General features: G+C 39.0%; 1 protein-coding gene across 14 annotated transcripts in view; it reads right to left on the bottom strand.

Moving 5' to 3' along the window:
• Positions 1–10,116: 10,116 nt before the first annotated feature.
• SH3TC2 (SH3 domain and tetratricopeptide repeats 2) overlaps positions 10,117–20,229 on the bottom strand; it is a 211,493-nt gene continuing 201,380 nt past the window's right edge. For all 14 annotated transcript variants that reach the window (XM_056574764.1, XM_056574766.1, XM_056574765.1 and 11 more), the window contains 2 exons: positions 13,751–13,947; positions 10,117–10,752 (listed from right to left, as the gene is read on the bottom strand). In XM_056574764.1, coding sequence (XP_056430739.1) covers positions 10,561–10,752; positions 13,751–13,947 — 389 coding nt within the window. In that variant the 3' untranslated portion in view covers positions 10,117–10,560. The remainder of the gene's footprint in view (positions 10,753–13,750; positions 13,948–20,229) is intronic.

Genomic DNA, 20,229 nt, shown 5'->3' with positions numbered 1-20,229 from the left:
CGCCCCCTGCCATAGACTTGCATTAAGTCTGATGACCGCCACGCCCCCTCCCATAGACTTGTATTGACGGGGCGGGCCGTGACATCATGATGGGCGGAGCCATGACGTCACGCTGCTCCGGCCCCTGTATCGCCCGTCATTACGCACAAAGCGAACTCGCTCTATGCTGTAATGATAGCGGGGTGCCGCAGCGGCGATCCCCGGGGTCCCCAGCAGCGGGACCGCGGCGATCTAACATCTTATCCCCTATCCTTTGGATAGGGGATAAAATGCCAGTGGCGGAGTACCCCTTTAAGGCAACCTGACATAAGAGTGAGATAAGTTGGTACTCCTTGCTGCAAAAGAAAAAGAAGAAAAAATTATCTTTCTCTTCTATATTAAACAGGTGGTAATTCATGCATAGCTAGTCTCCAGATAAAGGAACAGGGCTGATTATAAATGTGTCTCGAATTCGCCCCATTGGCATTTTTGTCTCCATTGGACATGTGTAGATGGAAATTTTTGAAGAATTTTTTTATTTTCTTATTTTCTTTTCTATATCCTTTGTCACTGTACGTTATCCATATGTTAATGGAAAAAAATGCTCATTTTCACGTAAAATTTCAAAAATAAACAGTTATATATGAAAAAAAAAAAAAAGGTCTGAGAGTGCTTATAGGATTCCATGAATCCCATTCATTCCATTGGTGGATATTGCACATACACAGTCAACTTATTTATTGAAAACAGGATGTGTGACAATGGCAGTCGATCTTTACAAAACGTATATGGCATTAATAATTGACATCTAAAAATGTTTAAAGCATAAGCACCACTAAGAGGGAATTCACATCACGTTTTGTCCATACACCACAGGCTTACATTTAAATGTCATCAGAAAGGTATTCTAACATATACTGTGGTATGTCCATGGCATGATCTTATACTAAAAAAATATATAATTTGCTGGATACAGAGATGAATGAACACTTGCTGCCTAGTAAAATAATAATAAAATGTATACTGGAGTAAAACAGACCTAACGTGGTCACATGTCTAGTCTGTTAAATGTCTTCTTGTGCCTTTAGCTCCAGCTGTTATGGGTATCATCACTTATTTTCTAATGTTTAAAGCGGTAATCCGACCCTAGACATCCTATCCCCTATCCAAAGGATAGGGGATAAGATGTATGATAGGGGGGTCCTGCCGCTGGGGACCCCTGCAATCTCTCATGCAGCACCCCATGTCATCAGCCTCATGGAGTGAAGATCGATCTTTGCTCTGTGAGGCTGATGTCAGGGGGTGTTGCATAAGAGATTGTGGGGGTCCCCAGCGGCAGGACCCCGCTATCATACATCTTATCCACTATCCTTTGGATAGGGGATAAGATGTCTAGGGCGTAACCTTTTATTAATAAATAAAAGTAATAAAAAGTAATAAGTCACTGAGCAGTTGGTGTGCATCATATTTTGACTTGTCTAAGAAAATTGACGAGCCATAGCACTCCCTAAGCCTTTCTAAATAAGTTACTGATCCTATAAATTACATCTGTGCAGGACAGATCATTCCAGACAATGGTTATTTTGCATTCAGAGTGACATTTTGTCAAGGTCTTGCCCTGACATGGCCTTCACATAGCATCACTTATGACAAATAATGATCATTTGTCCTAATTGAAATACTGACTTGTAAAATTGCCCATGCAAGCATCTTAACGCATCCAACATCATGGCAATCATCAATACTGGCTACATATGTAATAGATGTAGAATATGTAAAATAATGAAGAAAATGATTCTAACTGATAAAATAAACTACTTCTATTGAGGATGCTTTTAAAGACTGTATTTTAAAGTGTACCAGAAAAATTATTTGACAAAATGCATATAAATTGTTGTAGGTCATAGTTGTAGCACTGTAGCCAGCAAAAGACCCAGTGTAATGGGATTCTACGGCACTGGGTCTCACATTGGCTGAGGGAACTTTGGTGATCTGATTCCTAATGCTCAGTTATGAGGAACTGGCAATGGCCTCTCTGTAAAGGTATTTAGTTGTCAATTAAATTTAGAAAAAAAATTATTATTGTGCACAGTGCTGCAATATAATTATTTTTCATGTAACTTTACAGGTATACTTTAAGGATGGGATGTCCAAAGTATACACCATCTTAAAAATCATATAACTGAAAATTGCAACAAAAATTATGTTTTCATTGCTTATTTTTCATATAAATTGAATTGAGGAATCAGATTTAAAGAAGCACTCCCGTGCACCTACAGACAGGTGTTATGGCCTTAGCGATAGATATGTTGTTATGACCTTGAAACACTGCATCTTTCCTCCATTTTGTTGGGTCATGTGACTCTATGGTGACCCCACCTGTTGTACTGTCTTTTCTGTAGTAAAAAAAAAACACGATGGTATGACTCAATTGAAAATAATCCAATTGTTTTATTAAACTACAGTACCAGTCTAAGATTTAAATGGTAAAAATGATAATCCCCAGAGTGCTTTTTTAAAGGGGTACTCTGCCCAAAGGATAGGAAATAAGATGTCTGATTGCAGGGCTCCTGCCACTGGGGAACCCCGCGATCTCCCTGCTGTACCTGGCATTCATTTAGAGCATCGGGTGCAGCTCCAGAGGCTCGTGATGTCGCGGCCACGCCCCCACAATGCAAGTCTATGGGAGAAGGCGTGACAGCCATCACGCCCCCTCCCATAGACTTGCTTTGAGGGGGAATGGCTGTGACGTCACGAGTGGGGTGTGACCGTGACATCACAAGCCTCTGCCCCACATTGCCAGTCATCAGGCAGGGAGCAAAGTTCATTCCGTGCACCGGATGTCTGTGGTGCCGCAGCTGAGATAGCGGGGGACTCGCCTTTGGAAAGGTGTGTTTAAAGGGGTACTCCGCCCCCAGACATCTTAACCCATTTTCTGTGTGTTAAGTCCATCAGGCTGTATTTGTGCGAGGGGCGTGGATATCCCCCCCCCCCCGCACTTCTAGACGGGTATAATAAGGAGTGGTGTGTAGGGGGCAGAGGTATATAATGCCCCTGCACCTACTGGTGGGGCGTCACGTACCGTTTTTGCGGAAGTGGAGGGCATGCTGTCCTGGCAGATCCAGCTGAATTTCCCGCCATCTCAAGGCTCCCACGACCGCTCCATCGGTGTGTCCCAGGCAGAATCTCGTGGCCCGCTCCTCACTCTTTCTTGCAGGCTTGTTTGCGCTGCTGCTCCCGCTGCCCCCTGGCCCGCTCAGCTTTTCCTGACTTGGGGACTTCCGATGGGTGCCTAGGTCAGTTGTCACCGTTCCTGCCGACACCGGCATCGTTTGCTTCTTCCCCTCCTCTTGGGCCTATCAGGGCCCCAGCCAGATGCTTCAGCAACGGAGCAGTCCGCTGCTGGGCTTCCTCCGCTCGCCAGCAGCACGCCCACACACACTGCGGAGTGCACTGAGAGCATGCGTGGACAGGGGAGGAGAGGGTGCAGTAAGCTGTGGAGCTGTGGATACACCAAGGGGCTGGTTGACTCAGGAGTAGGGGAGGAAGCTGGCGTCAGTATCACACTCGTTCTTGGCCTGATGTAATGGCCGGCCATAGAGTGACCAGCCCCAACCACAGCGGCCCTCATCACTACACATGGCCCAGCGGGTTCTCGGCTCACCCCTATGGCGGCCTCTAGTCGTCACTGTAGTTACTGCTTCACTGACGGGGATCCCCACACTTACGCTCTGAGCGCACAAACATGACAAGTTTCTGACTTATTAATACAGTTCAAGTGAAAGCTTTATGGTCATACAATACCCATGCATCTTAACGTGGAACAATACCACTTACGTGCATGCCGTGTATGAGTGCTATAAATACTGTCAACATGAACATGGTATGCTAACCTGAAGCAAACACACTTATGATATCACTGCCATGAACAAAAGTGCAGCAGATGCTAAAACCTACGCACGAGTAAACGTTATAACCATACGTACCAAATGCACGAATACGACCATATGCCCTGTGAACAAATACCATGACCGTATGTACTGTAACTAACTACCGATCTATGTACAATCCACAACTTAAATTTGTATTAATGTGCATAAAGAAGCCAAGAAAGATGGAAAAATCTCCAAAAGGCATCAAATTACAGATTAGACATTCTTATAATATGTCAACAAAAGTTAGATTTTATTTCCATCATTTACACTTTCAAAATAACAGAAAACAAAAAAATGGTGTCTGCAAAAGTTTGGGCACCCTGCAGAATTTATAGCATGCACTGCCCCCTTTGCAAAGCTGAGACCTGCCAGTGTCATGGATTGTTCTCAGTCATCATCTGGGAAGACCAGGCAATGTCAATCTCAAAGGTTTTAAATGCCCAGACTCATCTGACCTTGCCCCAACAATCAACACCATGGGTTCTTCTAAGCAGTTGTCTAGAAATCTGAAACTGAAAATAGTTGATTCTCACAAAGCTGGAGAAGGCTATAAAAAGATAGAAAAAAGTTTTCACATGTCAATATCCTCTGTTCGGAATGTAATTAAGAAATGGCAGTCATCAGGAATAGTGGAAGTTAAAGCAAGATCTGGAAGACCAAGAAAAATATCAGACAGATATCAGCTCGCAGGATTGTGAGAAAAACAATTCAAAACCCACGTTTGACTGTGCAATCCCTCCAGAAAGATCTGGCAGACACTGGAGTTGGGGTACACTTTTCCACTATAAAGAGATACTAGTACAAATATGGTCTTCATGGAAGAGTCATCAGAAGAAAACCTCTTCTACGTCCTCACCCCAAAAATCAGCGTTTAAACTTTGCAAATGAACATATAGACAAGCCTGATGCATCTTGGAAACAAGTTCTGTGGACCGATGAGGTAAAAATTAAACTTTTTGGCTGGAATGAGCAAAGGTACGTTTGGAGAAGAAGGGGAACAGAATTTAATGAAAAGAACCTCTGTACAACTGTTAAGCATGGGGGTGGATCAATCATGCTTTGGGGTTGTATTGCAGCCAGTGGCACAGGTAACATCTCACGAGTAGAAGGAAAAATAGATTCAATAAAATTTCTGCAAATTTTGGATGCTGACTTGATGCCATCTGTGAAAAAGCTGAAGTTAAAGAGAGGATGGCTTCTATAAATGGATAATGATCCTAAACACACCTCGAAATCCACGGGGGATTGCATCAAGAGGCGTAAACTGAAGGTTTTGCCATGGCCTTCACAATCTCCTGACCTCAACATAATTGAAAATCTATGGATAGACCTTAAAAGAGCAGTGTGTGACAGACAGCCCAGAAATCTCAAAGAACTGGAAGACTTTTGTAAGGAAGAATGGGCAAAGATACCTCAAACAAGAATTGAAAGACTCTTGGCTGGCTACAAAAAGCATTTACAAGCTGTGATACTTGCCAAAGGGGTCAGTACAAGATATTAACTCTGCAGGGTGCCCAAACTTTTGCAGATGCCATTTTTTTGTTTTCTGTTATTATGAAAGTGTAAATGATGGAAATAAAATCTAACTTTTGTTGACATATTATAAGAATGTCTAATCTGTAATTTGATGCCTTTTGGAGATTTTTCCATCTTTCCTTGGCTTCTTTATGCACATTAATACACATTTTTACCTGGGGTGCCCAAACTTTTGATCCCCACTGTATATTGTTATACAGTTTATACATTCATAGTGTTTATAATGTCTATACGGATAGTGAGTACATGGTCATAGTGTCTATATGGTATATACGTTTGGACCGTTTCAATTGTGTAGAGTTTGTCGTTTATAATGTTTGGCATTTTACTTTGTATACGGTCACCATACAGTATGCACATTTACTATATTACACATCTCATGCATTTATAGTCATGCTATTGGTTACCAGCACAGACAGGTGCTCTGCAGTACATGGCTTCATGGTCACTTCCAGCTAATATACTGTTAGTACAAGTGGCGCATGGTAGCGTAACTGGCATGTGTCAGTTCTGGCGTAACGGACATGCCACCATAGCAGGTATACATTATCAGGTATAAGGAGTTTAACGTACATTGAGGGTATAACAAGCTGTATGTAATTGTAGTGTCATTATGATGATTTTTAAAAAAACGCTCATCGCTTTATACGCTCATAGCTTTCATACTATACATACGCTAGTAGGTAAACTGTACTGGCTATGGTACCATTAATATTGTTGCATAGGCTTGTACCATTCATACTGTACATACACTAGTGGTTGTCGTACTGTACATACGCTTGTACCATAAATTCTGTACATAAGCTAGTAGTTATACTGTACTGTTCGTAGCTTCTTAGGGTTCATACGCTCAAAGCTTACTGTTCATACGTTCATTGATTTTACTGTTCATAGAGTCGTAGCTTCTTACTGTTCATACGTTCATTGCTTTTACTGTTCATTCGCTCATAGCGTTTTACTGCACACATGCTTGCGGCCTTTATACTGTATTTACAATACATACGCTCAAGCTTCATTGTACATTAGCTCATAGCTTGCATACTGTACATTCGCTCGTAGCTTTATTGTTCATACGCACATAGCTTTATTGTATATGCGCTCGTAGCTTTCATACTGTACACATGCGCGTAGCTTTCATACTGCACATACGCTAATAGTTATACTGTTCTTAACCTTGTACCACTTATACTGTACAAATGCTCAGAACATTTATACCGTATACACGCATGTGTCAGTTTTCCGGACATAAGCTCCTGGCTGTCACTGTACATTCGCTTGTAGTATTTTCTGTTATACATGGCATTCCTGCAAGTAACTATTCACTGTACATATTTTGTACTGCACATTTGCCTTTAGCATTTATATGGTACATACATAGCATTCTTACCCGCATATTCTCATAGCACTTTATATATATATATATACATTTATACATACATACTATATATGTATTAATTCTTAGCATTGTTATGATGCACACGGTTGTAGTTTACTTAATTCATCATAGATTTATTTTGCGCATATGTGTGTAGCTTCACCTCTTGTTATGTCCTTTGCGTTCAATCATACCTAGCATACGTTTCATAGTGCTTACGTGTTCATAGCATGCATTTTATGCAGACAGTCATACCATCATATCATGTATGCTTGTGGCTTTTATTCTATGTGTAGGTTCGTATACATATATACAACATATACGACCATAGCATCTATTCCAGGCATAGGTTTTCTGACTTAGATTCTGTGTGTACATTCATCGTAATTATTAAATGTTTTTAATAGATTTACCATTCTTATTTCACAACGTATTTCATGGGCATGTTCATAGCAGTTTTTCGGGTTTTAGGTCATAGCATGGCACTATGCTCTGTGCACAGAATTTATCAAGAGCCGTGTGCCTTATGATAAATTAGGCACACAATAGACCAGCCAAACCCTCAGTAGCTTGGTCTATATTGATGCGGAACATAGACAGCTTTGATAAATATCTCCCATTGTGTATTCATTCTCAGCATCCACAGTGTGCATATGCTCATAGGGGGATATTTATCAAAGGATTTAGACAGTTTTTTTCCTGTCTAGATTTGTCCCACAGAAAGTCGCAGTCTAAATATGTGCGACTTTTCTGCGACTTTTGCTTTAGAGGAGTTTTAGAACATGATGCATTCTAGTCTATTTTAGACAGAAAAATGCATTGGTGCTGAATTTATCAAAAGCGACTTTTCAGCGTCAAGTTGCATCGGCTGAAAGTACGCGGAAATGTAAGACCATACTGAAGCAGGTTTAAATACAGTCTAAAGCATAGATCCCGAAGTCTGTGTACAGAACTTATCAAGAGCCGTGCACCTTTTGATAAATTAAGCGCACAATAGACCGGCCTAACCCTCTGTAGTTTGGTCTATATTGATGCTGGACATAGACAGCTTTGATAAATATCCCCCATAGAGTCTATAACACGTATATGTTTTTAGCATTGTATTGTGCATATTTTTCATAGCTATTAGTTAGTACACGTTTATAGTGTTTTGATTAATCTCTTATAGTGTGTATATGGTGAATTGACAACAGAAATGGTAAGCATTCGAGACCCATAGTGGTGCACACGGTAGGCAATACACAGAAAGAAAAAAATCCCAGCACAGTACTAGCACTGTGTTAATAAACACGTTACACTTGCCAGAAGAAAACAGTGAGTGCCAGGATAGCTGTTAGCCTGTATGACTCATGGCATTTGGTGTGTATAGGGTTGTTATTGTGTATATGGTTTGTTGCATTTGTAGTGTCTGTTCGGTTCATAGCTTTGGTAGTGACTATACGGTTCATAGCATTTAACGTTTATATGGTTTATAGTATTTTAATGTGAACACGGTTCATAGGGTACATGTCTGCAGAGAAATACACTGCGTAGTTGTTGTTGCTGACACGATATGCCACACATAAGTTACTATAGTATTTCTACCACATTTTAGTCACTAAGTCAGTATTACGGTCATATGTTAGCATCTGTATCTTGATATCTTATATTCAGCCTCTACCTTTTAAAATTTTTGTCCAAGTTATTGTTGCAGACACGTCTACAGCACGATAACATCATGACACATAAGCGGTTGTTTCCCATCATACCTGCCACGTCTGCAGGGGGTTGCACTGTGTAGTTGTTGTTACTGACACATCTTCAGAGCAACAACATCACGACACATAGGGGTTGTATACCCTTCATACCTGCCACGTCTGCAGGGGGATACACTGCTTAGTTGTTTGTTACAGACACGTTTTCAGAGCATTAACATCAAGACACATAGGTGATTGTATACCCTTCACACCTGCCACGTCTGCAGGGGGATACACTGTGTAGTGGTTGTTACTGACACATCTTCAGAGCAACAACATCACGGCACATAGGTGGTTGTATACCCATTATACCTGCCACATCTGCAGGGGGATGCACTGCGCAGTTGTTACTGGCACGTCTTCAGAGAAACAACATCATGACATATAGGTGGTTGTATACCTTTCATACCTGCCATGACTGTAGGCACAAGGGTTACCCAAAGACCTGTCACATCTGCAGGCTCAATGGTTACACAAGAACTGTCACGTTTACAGGCACAATGGTTAGCCAAAGACCTTTCACAGGCACGATGGTTATGAAAAGACCTGTCATGTCTACAGGAACAATGGTTGCGGAAAGACTGTTCATGCCTACAGGTACGATGGTTACGTTAAAACCTGTCACATCTACATGCATGATGGCGATGAAGGGATCGGTCATCCGCAGTGGGAAGCTTGGCAATTAAGGTATGGTTAGCCTTCAGGTAAGGTGTTTATTCAAGTGTAGTTGATTTCAGGAAACATGGCGCTACAAGGTTATTATCACGAAGGACTGTCATGTAGTTTTGTTATTGTGTCTCATTTGCTAACAGTTTATTCTTGGTCTCTTAATAGCAGGGATTTTGATAAGTCTCATGTCATGCCTGACAGGTAGCTATTGGTTTAATTCTTGCCATGGGGTCATAGGTAAGTATGTGAAAGATGTATATGTTAGCTAGTACGTCAGCCCGGTCCTGTTCCAGTGCCGGCGTGTAGCTCTGCTGTACTAGGCATCGATCAATAGGACAGTTAGTTTGCAGATTCTACTTCTGTCTCTCAAGCCACAGTCTAAATATGGGTTTGTGTTAGTGGTTGTGGTATTGGTTTATGGCTATGTATTCTATTATTTATCCTGCACGGTAAGTTTTTACCCTCTAAAGGCATTTGGGCACAAATCTGACATTTATTGTTGTAATTGCGAGCACAAATGTGAAGCCCTGAGCACAAGTGTTAAACCTATCAGGCTGTATTTCTGTATTCCTGGATATCTTCCGCCCCCCTGCACTTTTAGCCGGGGCATTAAGGAGTGGTGTGTAGGTGGCAGGGGTATATAACGCCCCTGTCCCTACTGGTGGAGCATTACATACCATTTTACAAACCCCTCCCAACCCTCCCTTCTTCAATTTATCCAATACAGGGGATGCCCTCTAAAGGCGTGCCCTCCATTCGCAGTTATGGGCACAAATCTGACCGCTTTGTTAAGTTTAAGGTCTTTTCATATAGGTATGCATGTATCGTTGTAATCACAAGCACGAATGTGAAGCCCTGAGCACAAATGAGAATTTTTAGTGATCAGTGCTGGTGATACTTAGTTATATCACTGCTTTCTATTACATTTTATATAATGTCAGCATTTACAAATATAGCAGAGATTCAATATTGTTACATGTCTTGCCACAAAAATTGCACCTTAAATAGTATTGGATGAATTATTGAGACCTCTGAGTTCAAAGTTCATAGGAACCTGCCCACATCATTCTTCACAAATCTATCAATGTGAAGGGTAAAACGGTGATCTCCTTCATACCTGAGATGCCACGAAGAGCTCTGTGCAAAAAACTCTAGATCCTAGTTATAAGCACTGGATCATACAGGACTAATGTTTTTTTTTTTTTTCGCAACCTCAACTCCAGAAACTTGTCAGCAACCAGTATTGCACCTAGATTTTCTTAACTCCATCTGTTATGTACAATTGAAGGGATCTGCGTGTCTCTTCATCTTTTCTAAGGATGTGTAAGTTTCACGTACAGGCCTGCTTATTGCCAAGTTGCAGGATTTGTTTAATGAAAATATCCGCCTGTTCTTCATCACATAGGAACTTTGCATACACATCAGAAAGTTTCCCCATTAATAGCAGCTGAAACTCTTCATTGCCCACTTCGATAGCAGCTGCAAGGGCCAAGGAGAGGTAAGTGACGGCATCTTCAGCATCCTGTAAACAGGTAACACAGTTACATCAGGACAGCTGTTCTACTACTTTGTCCAAGAGGAAGTATTACCTTTCAGTTATCGGGAATCATGCACACGACACAGGCAGCCATGTTCACGTGATGTTCTGTACTCGCATTTAATCTGAATGTTTACCGAGGTATTTAATTGTTTTAGCATTTCACTTCCTTTACATTTACTGTTAAGTGATGTACTTTTATCTAATTCCTCAAAAATATGTAACTTATGACACGAAACAGCATCCAGCCCATGTTCACTTTAAAGGAATGTCTACATTGTTTCAGTTCTGTTTTGTTTTTTTTGTTTTTACTTTCTTAAATTGTTGCTATTTTTTATAGTTCTACAGTATTTTATATAACTAATCACTAAGCTCTTGGGAACACTGTTTCTCCTTGAGGAGATCCAGCTGAGTTATGGAGATAATGCTCCGTAGGATATATATATATATATATATATATATATATATATATATATATATATATATGCAAATTATCTTATTTTAAGAAGGAGGAGAGCTTATTTGCATAAATCATGCTACTAAAGAATGAAAGACATATTTTCACTACTGGCTAATAGATATCAGTATTTGTGTAGATTAACGGTGCCCTGACATCAATCCTTCACTCCTACAAAACATGGGCGACTGTCTCTCTGATGTCTCAAACATCATGTCCTCCTTATATCTGAAACAAAATCTTTCTAAAACTGAACTTCTTGTATTTCCTCCATTAACTTATCTACCTAAACCCGACATTTCCATCTGAGTCTGTGGTACTACCATAACACCTGGGCAGCAAGCTTGCTCACTTGGAGTTATGCTGGACCTGGAATGGTCTTTCACTCCCCATATTCAGTCCCTTTCATGTTCTAGTTACCTGCATCTCAAAGACATCTTCAAAATTCACCCTTACTATTGAAAGCAGCTAAAACTCTCATTTGAATCACTCTCGCCTTGACTATTGTAACTCTTAACTAATATTTCTTCCCTTCTATAAACTCCCTTCTCCAGTCCATCCTAAATACAGAAGCCAGACTTGTCTTCCTCTCCAACTGTAACACCAATGCCTCCCTTCGTCTCGGTCACTACACTGGTTACCCATTCAGTTCAGAATACTGTACAAATTCTTTACTCTCGCACACAAAGCACTGAACGACCCTTCATCTCCTCTACCATCCTACACGTATTATCTGCTCTGCAAATGATCTAAAACTAACAACTTCTAAGATTTCACATTCCTGTCTCCAAGACATTGCTCGTGCCGCACCAGTTCTCTGGAATATTATACTCAACAGCCACAGTTTAAACATTCCCTACTTGGTCTTCCCTACTATCACTTTGCCCTCTTTTGAGACCTATGGGTCTTGGAGACATCCAACGTTCAATATTTGGCAGTCAAAGACTGTCTTGTGACTTGTTCACCCACCTTTATGTAACCTACCCTATTTATAAAACATGGCTGTATCAATAAAGCACTTTCTGACTGTTGTCTCAATCCTATTCCTCATAGTCTGTAAGCTCTCTGGCGAGCAAGGCCTTAACTCCTCCTATTTGAATATTCAATATTTAATATTGTAATATCTGACTTTTTTGTCTTTATTTTTACCCTGAAAATTGTAAAGTGCTACAAAATCTGTTGGCGCTATATATAAACAAATATTATTATTATTTATTATAGCAGGGTTTTTCCAAGAATTTTTTTTCATGGATTAGAGGAAATCTGTCATTAAAGGGGTATTCCAGGCCAAAACCTTTTTTTATATATCAACTGTCTCCGGAAAGTTAAACAGATTTGTAAATTACTTCTATTAAAAAATCTTAATCCTTCCAATAGTTATTAGCTTCTGAAGTTGAGTTGTTGTTTTCTGTCTAACTGGTCACTGATGACTCACGTCCGGGAGCTGTGCAGTTCCTATGGGGATATTCTCCCATCAAGCACAGCTCCCGGGACGTGACATCATCATTAGACAGAAAACTTCAGAAGCTAATAACTATTGGAAGGATTAAGATTTTTTAATAGAAGTAATTTACAAATCTGTTTAACTTTCCGGAGCCAGTTGATATATATATATATAAAAAAAGGTTTTGCCTGGAATACCCCTTTAATAACCCCTGCACTAACTTGTCGGTACAGACAAGTAGTGTAGGAGACACTGATGACAACCATACTTACCTTATCCTGTTCAGTGCTCTGTTTTCCCACTACCTTCCCCCGTATCTCCCGTTTCGGGGCTAACTTAAAGGGGTACTCCGGTGAAATTTCTTTTTATTTTTAAATCAACTGGTGGCAGAAAGTTCAACAGATTTGTAAATTACTTCTATAAAAAATCTTAATCCTTCCAGTACTTATCAGCTGCTGTATGATCCACAGGAAGCCCTTTTCTTTTTGAATTTCCTTTCTGTCTGACCACAGTGCTCTCTGCTGACACCTCTGTCCATTTTAGGAACTGTCCAGAGTAGGAGCAAATCCCCATAGAAAACCTATCCTGCTCTGAACAGTTCATAAAATAAAAAGAGGTGTCAGCAGAGAGCACTGTGGTCAGACAGAAAGGAAATTTAAGAAGAAAAAAACTTCCTGTGGATAACAGCAGCTGATAAGTACTGGAAGGATTAAGATTTTTTAATAGAAGTCATTTTTAATAGAAGTAATTTGCAAATCTGTTTAACTTTCTGGCACCAGTTGATTAAAAAAATATATGTTTTCCAGTGGAGTACCCCTTTAAAGCATGGTCAGAGCTTCCTGATGTTGCTGCTGCTGTTCGCTGGCAGCCGGACCCAGCAGAGAAGAAGCAGCTGAGAAAGCTCTGCCCATGCTCCTGGAACGAAAAATACAGAGGAAGTTTTCAGGAGAACGGGAGCACAGAACGGGATCAGGTATGGTTGTCATCATTGTCACCTGCGCTACCTGTCTGTACCAACATGTTAGTGCAGGTGACACTGATGAAAGATTTCCTTTAAATGTACCTTTTAGAAAATGTTATACCTTTCGTCTGTGCAGAGCAATATCTCCCAGCCGCCAATAGACCTTTACATAATATCCGGCCTCGGCTGTGTGTTGTATTGGTGAAGAACATACAGACAGTGCCTTAAGATAACAATACTCAGCAATCTCATAAATCTGCAAGGCATAGTAAACTCCCGCCAGTCGATGAAATGCAACCAACTCATGTACTGGGTCTCCTGTTTAAAGACATAAAACAATTATACATTGGGAGGGAGAAATTCTTTTACTGTTTTCAATTATAAGATTGAGTGTGGTATTAAATATAGTCCATTCATTTCACATAAAGATTCCTTACATGCCATAATGTAGACATAACAAAGAAATATTATTTGACTGCTCATGCTGTGACAAATCCATATCTTATTTATTAATGTGGTTATTCGATAGTGTTGCTCGCGAATATTCGCAATTCGTATATTAATTGCGAATATTGTATATTCGCGAATATAGCACTATATATTCGCAATTACAAATATTCACTTTTTTTATTATTATTATTATTATTTGTTCACAGTACACATCACAGTCATCACTGATCATCCCTCTCTGCTCTTCGCATTTGCGCATATTCACGAATATTGAGCCCTCCCTTCTTTAAGGGATGGGGAACTAATGGGCTAGTGCAGTGGTCTCCAACCTGCGGACCTCCAGATGTTGCAAAACTACAACTCCCAGCATGCCCGGACAGCCGTTGGCTGTCCATGCATGCTGGGAGTTGTAGTTTTGCAACATCTGGAGGTCTGCAGGTTGGAGACCGCTGCACTAGTGCATTAACGCTGTGATTTTTTTGCCCATTGAAACCAATAGGCCCATTGTGGTCTATGGGGATCTCACGGTATGTAAAACTGTAAGATAAGGAGGAGGGTCTCGGCAGTACAGTGGATGGGAGACCGAATTCGAATTGTTCGAATTCGAATATGGCCTATGCTGCTCATCACTATTATTCAAGGAATAAATATTACATTTTGGTACATAACACGTTTTCAATTGGAATCATTTAAAAAAAAAAGTAATTCTGTAATATTGCTGTTCCATTCTCATGGTGCCACTCTAGACAGAACATCTGCCTAATGTGTCTAGTGCTAGTGGTCACACATCTTTTGTGCAGGCATCACGATTGGCCACACACTAACCTAATTGTAACCTTGGGATGTACGGTGAACAATGATTAAATTAAAGGGTCAGCAATAATTTGGGCAGGTCTGCAATAGACTCTTTAAACAAGCACAAATTAAAGAGGGCCCCTAGTCAGACCACCTTGATCCTTTTGTATATGAGCAGTGGCGTTATTAGTGATTCCTGGTATTGTGCAGACCAGCCAGTAAGAATCAGTGCAGTAGAAGTGGCTTCCTCTAATCAGCACTGGTCGTTTTAGGCAGTGATCGAAAGAACATCAGGGGCACCATGACGAGTAGAAAACAGCAATATCTAAACACTGGAGCATTTAGTTGTGGGGCAATTACTCTAAGGAGGACATTTATCAATGTTGGTGTGAGGTAGTAGAGACTTTACTCCTGTTTGTTCGATGTATTTTTTACACAGTTTCTCAAAATTTACCAAAATGGTGCACAGGCTTAATAAAGTCTGTGCAAGGTTTAAGCTTTGTGCCCTGGAATTTGACACATTTGTATGTGCCCTGTTAGCTGTCATACACTTGGGCAAAAAGAAAGCAGATTTGCGCAAAAATAAATACAGCTCCACTGCAAAGCTCCACTGGTGTACAGTGCACCAAACAGTAGACATCTTGAAAAGATGTTCTGTGCAAAAATATTGCAGTTGTGCAAAATTTTCAGGGACATTTAGAACATTAAAGTAGTGTAAAGCAAATGATCAATGTCCCCCTAAGAGTCCATAACATTTGATTTATATTAATAGGGTACTCCAGTGGAAAACACTATATATATATATATATATATATATATATATATATATATATATATAACAACTGGTGACAGAAAGTAAAACATATTTGTAAATTAATGTATAGATTTGTGTAGCTCACTTAGTAGTAGATTGTACCTGAGGTTAAAGGTGTTGCCTTTACCCAAGAAGGCCTATAATTAAAATGTATGAGGGTATATAAACGTATTTATATGAAACCAGTCCTCAAGGTACAATTTGAAAAAAGAGAAAAGAAAAAAGAGAAGAAAAAGGAATGTAAGAAATAAGAGTTGGTCCAGAAAAAGTTAATATGTGGTATTTATTGATTGCAACAATTATTTAAAATAAAATATGATATAGGACAACCTATTAAACCTCAGCAGGGCCCTTGCATGGGGTATAGGGGTCCAAAAAATGAGAATGGTAAAATGGAAAAAGATAAAACAATTATGTGGAGATAAAATATAATAAAATAAATTATAGTAATGTACTGTATATCGAAAACAGTTATTGGCAGTCTCTGGTATAAATCGAATTCATTCGTTTGAAGCGCTTATTAGAGGGTGTCTGAGATGTTCAGCATTGGAGTGGAAATGTACTGTAGTAATGAGCTGGCGATCTGTCTCAGTTCATTCAGAAATTAGCATACAGATTTGCCGTAGTGGTACAGTGTGACAATGTTGGCACAGTTCATGTAACAGTGTGTAGATATTGTCAATCGTCGGTAGATGATACAGTGTTGCCAAAGGACTGTGCTGCACTGCAGTATCGTACGGCTGTTTGTAATAGAGTTCGGTGCACAGCACCACTCACCGGCTCCTAGGAAGAACAAGACGGGACAGACTGGCACGGCTGGGCAGTCGGCACAGATGGAAAAGTGACTGTCCGGCAGTTGGATAGCTGGGTCCTGGGCTGGCACGGCTGGCGTCCGGCCTGTTGAGGTAAATGTCCCAGGACTGTGGTTTGCCGTTGGATGTTCCGGAGCTAGTTTCGGGAGTGGTGATCTGTGGTGGCGTCCTCGTGTCTGAACGGAGCGCTATCTGCGCGCGTAAAGCGGTGGTCACCGCACAGAGGGCATCCAGCAGTTGCGAATGGTTAGCGATATACAGTGTATTCTCAAATGGCTATATGCGTTTCAAGGCCTCGGGCCTTTTCTTCAGTAGCAATGGAGATGTATTAAGGAGAAATTATGAAACAATTTATAGTGTCTGTACTGTGATGTCATTATCGTTTAGGATCGGTGTGAAAACCTGGAAATCAGGTAATGACTGTAAGAAATGGTTACTGGACCGTAACAGGAAAGGAGAATTAAGTGTAAGTGTGAAATAGTGGGAAAGAAAAAGGAGGAATAGAAATTGAGTGTAATTGGGATTAGTGTGTGTATACAGAATTGTGTATGTAGAGTCTTATAAAAATTATTTAATGAAGAGGAGATCATGGATATATAGATATTGAAATATTTTTTGAAACATAGTGGATAATATGTAGTGATAGTACATGTGTAAAGATAGATGCATTATACATATATGTATATATATATATATATATGTATGTGTGCGCATGGGTATGGGCACGTATGAATCGTGGTGGGATAAGAGTGTGTGTAGGATTATCAAATTTATGTGTGAGGTAGATGTGAGTGTTGACGGACATTGGTAGTGATATGATGGGAATGTGAATTAGAAAAGGTGGTATTAAAAATATGGATGGAAAATGGGGGAAGAGGATATGGAAAAAATAAATGAAGTGCAATGAGTAAAAATTAATATATGAGAAATAAACGAAAATAAATAAAAATAAGAATAAATATGAGAAATGAAAAATAAAAATGAAAAATAAAAAATAAAAATAAAAATGAAAATAATAATAATCATAAAAAATAAATAAAAATAGAAATAAGTAAATAAATATAAATAAATAAAAATAAAATTAAAATAAAAAAAATAAATAAATAAAATATAAAATAATAATAATAATGAAAATAGAAAAAATAAATAAAGAATAAATATGAATAAATATTAAATAAAACTGAAAATAAAAATAAAATAAAAATAAAAATAAAGATAAAAATAATGATGAAAGTGATAAAAAAAAAAAAAAAAAGAGAATATAGCAGTGGAGATAAAAGTGAAAATGAAAATAAGGATGGAGATAAGATAAAAATAAATAAATAAAAATGAGAATAAAAATAATAGTAATAATAATAAGCATAATAAAAATAAAAATAAAAATAGAAGATAAATAAAAATTAATAATTAATAAGAATAATAAAATTAATGAAATTAAAAATAAAAATAAATAAAAATAAAAATAGATGGAGATGAGGATGTAGGTATATCAGTAAATATATGGTAAACTTCGTATTCTGTGTGAGGCAATTCCTGGATAGGTTCGCTCACAGGCAACACTGTATCATCTACCGACGATTGACAATATCTACACACTGTTACATGAACTGTGCCAACATTGTCACACTGTACCACTACGGCAAATCTGTATGCTAATTTCTGAATGAACTGAGACAGATCGCCAGCTCATTACTACAGTACATTTCCACTCCAATGCTGAACATCTCAGGCACCCTCTAATAAGCGCTTCAAAGGAATGAATTCGATTTATACCAGAGACTGCCAATAACTGTTTTCGATATACAGTACATTACTACAATTTATTTTATTATATTTTATCTCCACATAATTGTTTTATCTTTTTCCATTTTACCATTCTCATTTTTTGGACCCCTATACCCCATGCAAGGGCCCTGCTGAGGTTTAATAGGTTGTCCTATATCATATTTTATTTTAAATAATTGTTGCAATCAATAAATACCACATATTAACTTTTTCTGGACCAACTCTTATTTCTTACATTTCTTTTTCTTCTCTTTTTTGTTTTCTCTTTTTTCAAATTGTACCTTGAGGACTGGTTTCATATAAATACGTTTATATACCCTCATATTTGTAAATTACTTCTATTTAAAAATCTTAACCCTTCCAGTACTTATCAGCTGCTGTATGCTACACAGGAAGTTGTATATTTTTGTTTCAGTCTCACCACAGTGCTCTCTGCTGACACCTCTGTCCTTGTCAGGAATTGTCCACTGGAGGAGCGGTTTACTATGGGGATTTGCTTGTTCCTGATACAGACAGAGGTGTCAGCAGAGAGCACTGTAGTCAGACTGAAAAGAACTATACGACTTCAGCTGATAAGTACAGGAAGGGTTAAGATTGTTTAATATAGGTAATTTACAAATATGTTTAACTTTCTGGTACCAGTTGATTTAAAAAAAAAAATGTGTTTACCACCGGAGTACCCCTTTAAGCCATAAGATTGCTTTTTAGCCTTCTTCACACATACAGAAAGATTTATGCAGCTATCTAAATGAAAGTGTATCAACAGCTGATAGCAACCATTTACAGCTTTAATTTTTCAAGAGCAAATATATGGAAGCTGAGCTTTGATTGGTTGATATGGGCAACAGGAGCATTCTTTTTTATAGACAGTTTCATACGTCTGTTTTTTTGTTTGTTTTTTTTTGTTGTTGTTTTTGTTGTTTTTGATTTTTAAAGTGAAACAGTCCTGAAAGCCCATTCAAATACATAGCCTTTAGGGCAGCTTTCAATGGAAAAGCAGCAGACAAAAAAAGTTGTATGTGGTGAATTAAACATTGCAGTATAATCTTTAGACTAGGTTTCCACATAGGTTTTTTCCTGACGTTTGTTGAAAAATTGCCACTGCAGTTTCTGAACAGCTTTTGTTTCTAAACAGTGCATTACACTGATACACCGATCAATGCTATGCCATTGGATTGATCAGTGTTTTCAGCGCGCGATTTCTCCAGCTTGCATCTCCGACATGAAGCAATTAAACGACGATCGGACGCTGAGGAGGAAGGTAGGGATCCTCCTCGTTTCCGCACAGCTGATCGGGACACCGCGGTGGTCCTGATCAGCCCAACTGAGCTGCCGGAATGTATTTTTTTACATTTTAGATGCGGCGATCGACTTTGATCGCCGCATTTAACCCCTTAAGGACCAAGCCCATTTTAACCTTAAAGCGGTTATCCAGGAAAAAACTTTTTTATATATATCAACTGGCTCCAGAAAGTTAAACAGATTTGTAAATTACTTCTATTAAAAAATCTTAATCCTTTCAGTACTTATGAGCTTCTGAAGTTAAAGTTGTTCTTTCTGTCTAAGTGCTCTCTGATGACACGTGTCTCGGGAAACACCCAGTTTAGAAGCAAATCCCCATAGCAAACCTCTTCTAAACTGGGCGTTTCCCGAGACACGTGTCATCAGAGAGCACTTAGACAGAAAGAACAACCTTAACTTCAGAAGCTCATTGTACTTTGTAATGAAACCTCTCATTTTACCATAGAATGTGCGGTGAACCCAAAAAATAATTTATTTAGGAAGGAAATTTTAATGAAAACCACAATTTTGCACATTTTGGAGGGTTTCGTTTTTACACTGTACACTTTACGGTAAAAATGACATTTTTTATTTATTCTGTGGGTCAATATGATTAAAATTATACCCATAACTAGATACTTTTATATTTTTGTACCGCTTAAA

This window comes from Hyla sarda, chromosome 4 (assembly GCF_029499605.1).
Source record: "Hyla sarda isolate aHylSar1 chromosome 4, aHylSar1.hap1, whole genome shotgun sequence".
Lineage (NCBI taxonomy): Eukaryota > Metazoa > Chordata > Amphibia > Anura > Hylidae > Hyla > Hyla sarda.
This window is presented reverse-complemented; position numbering and strand designations above follow the sequence as displayed.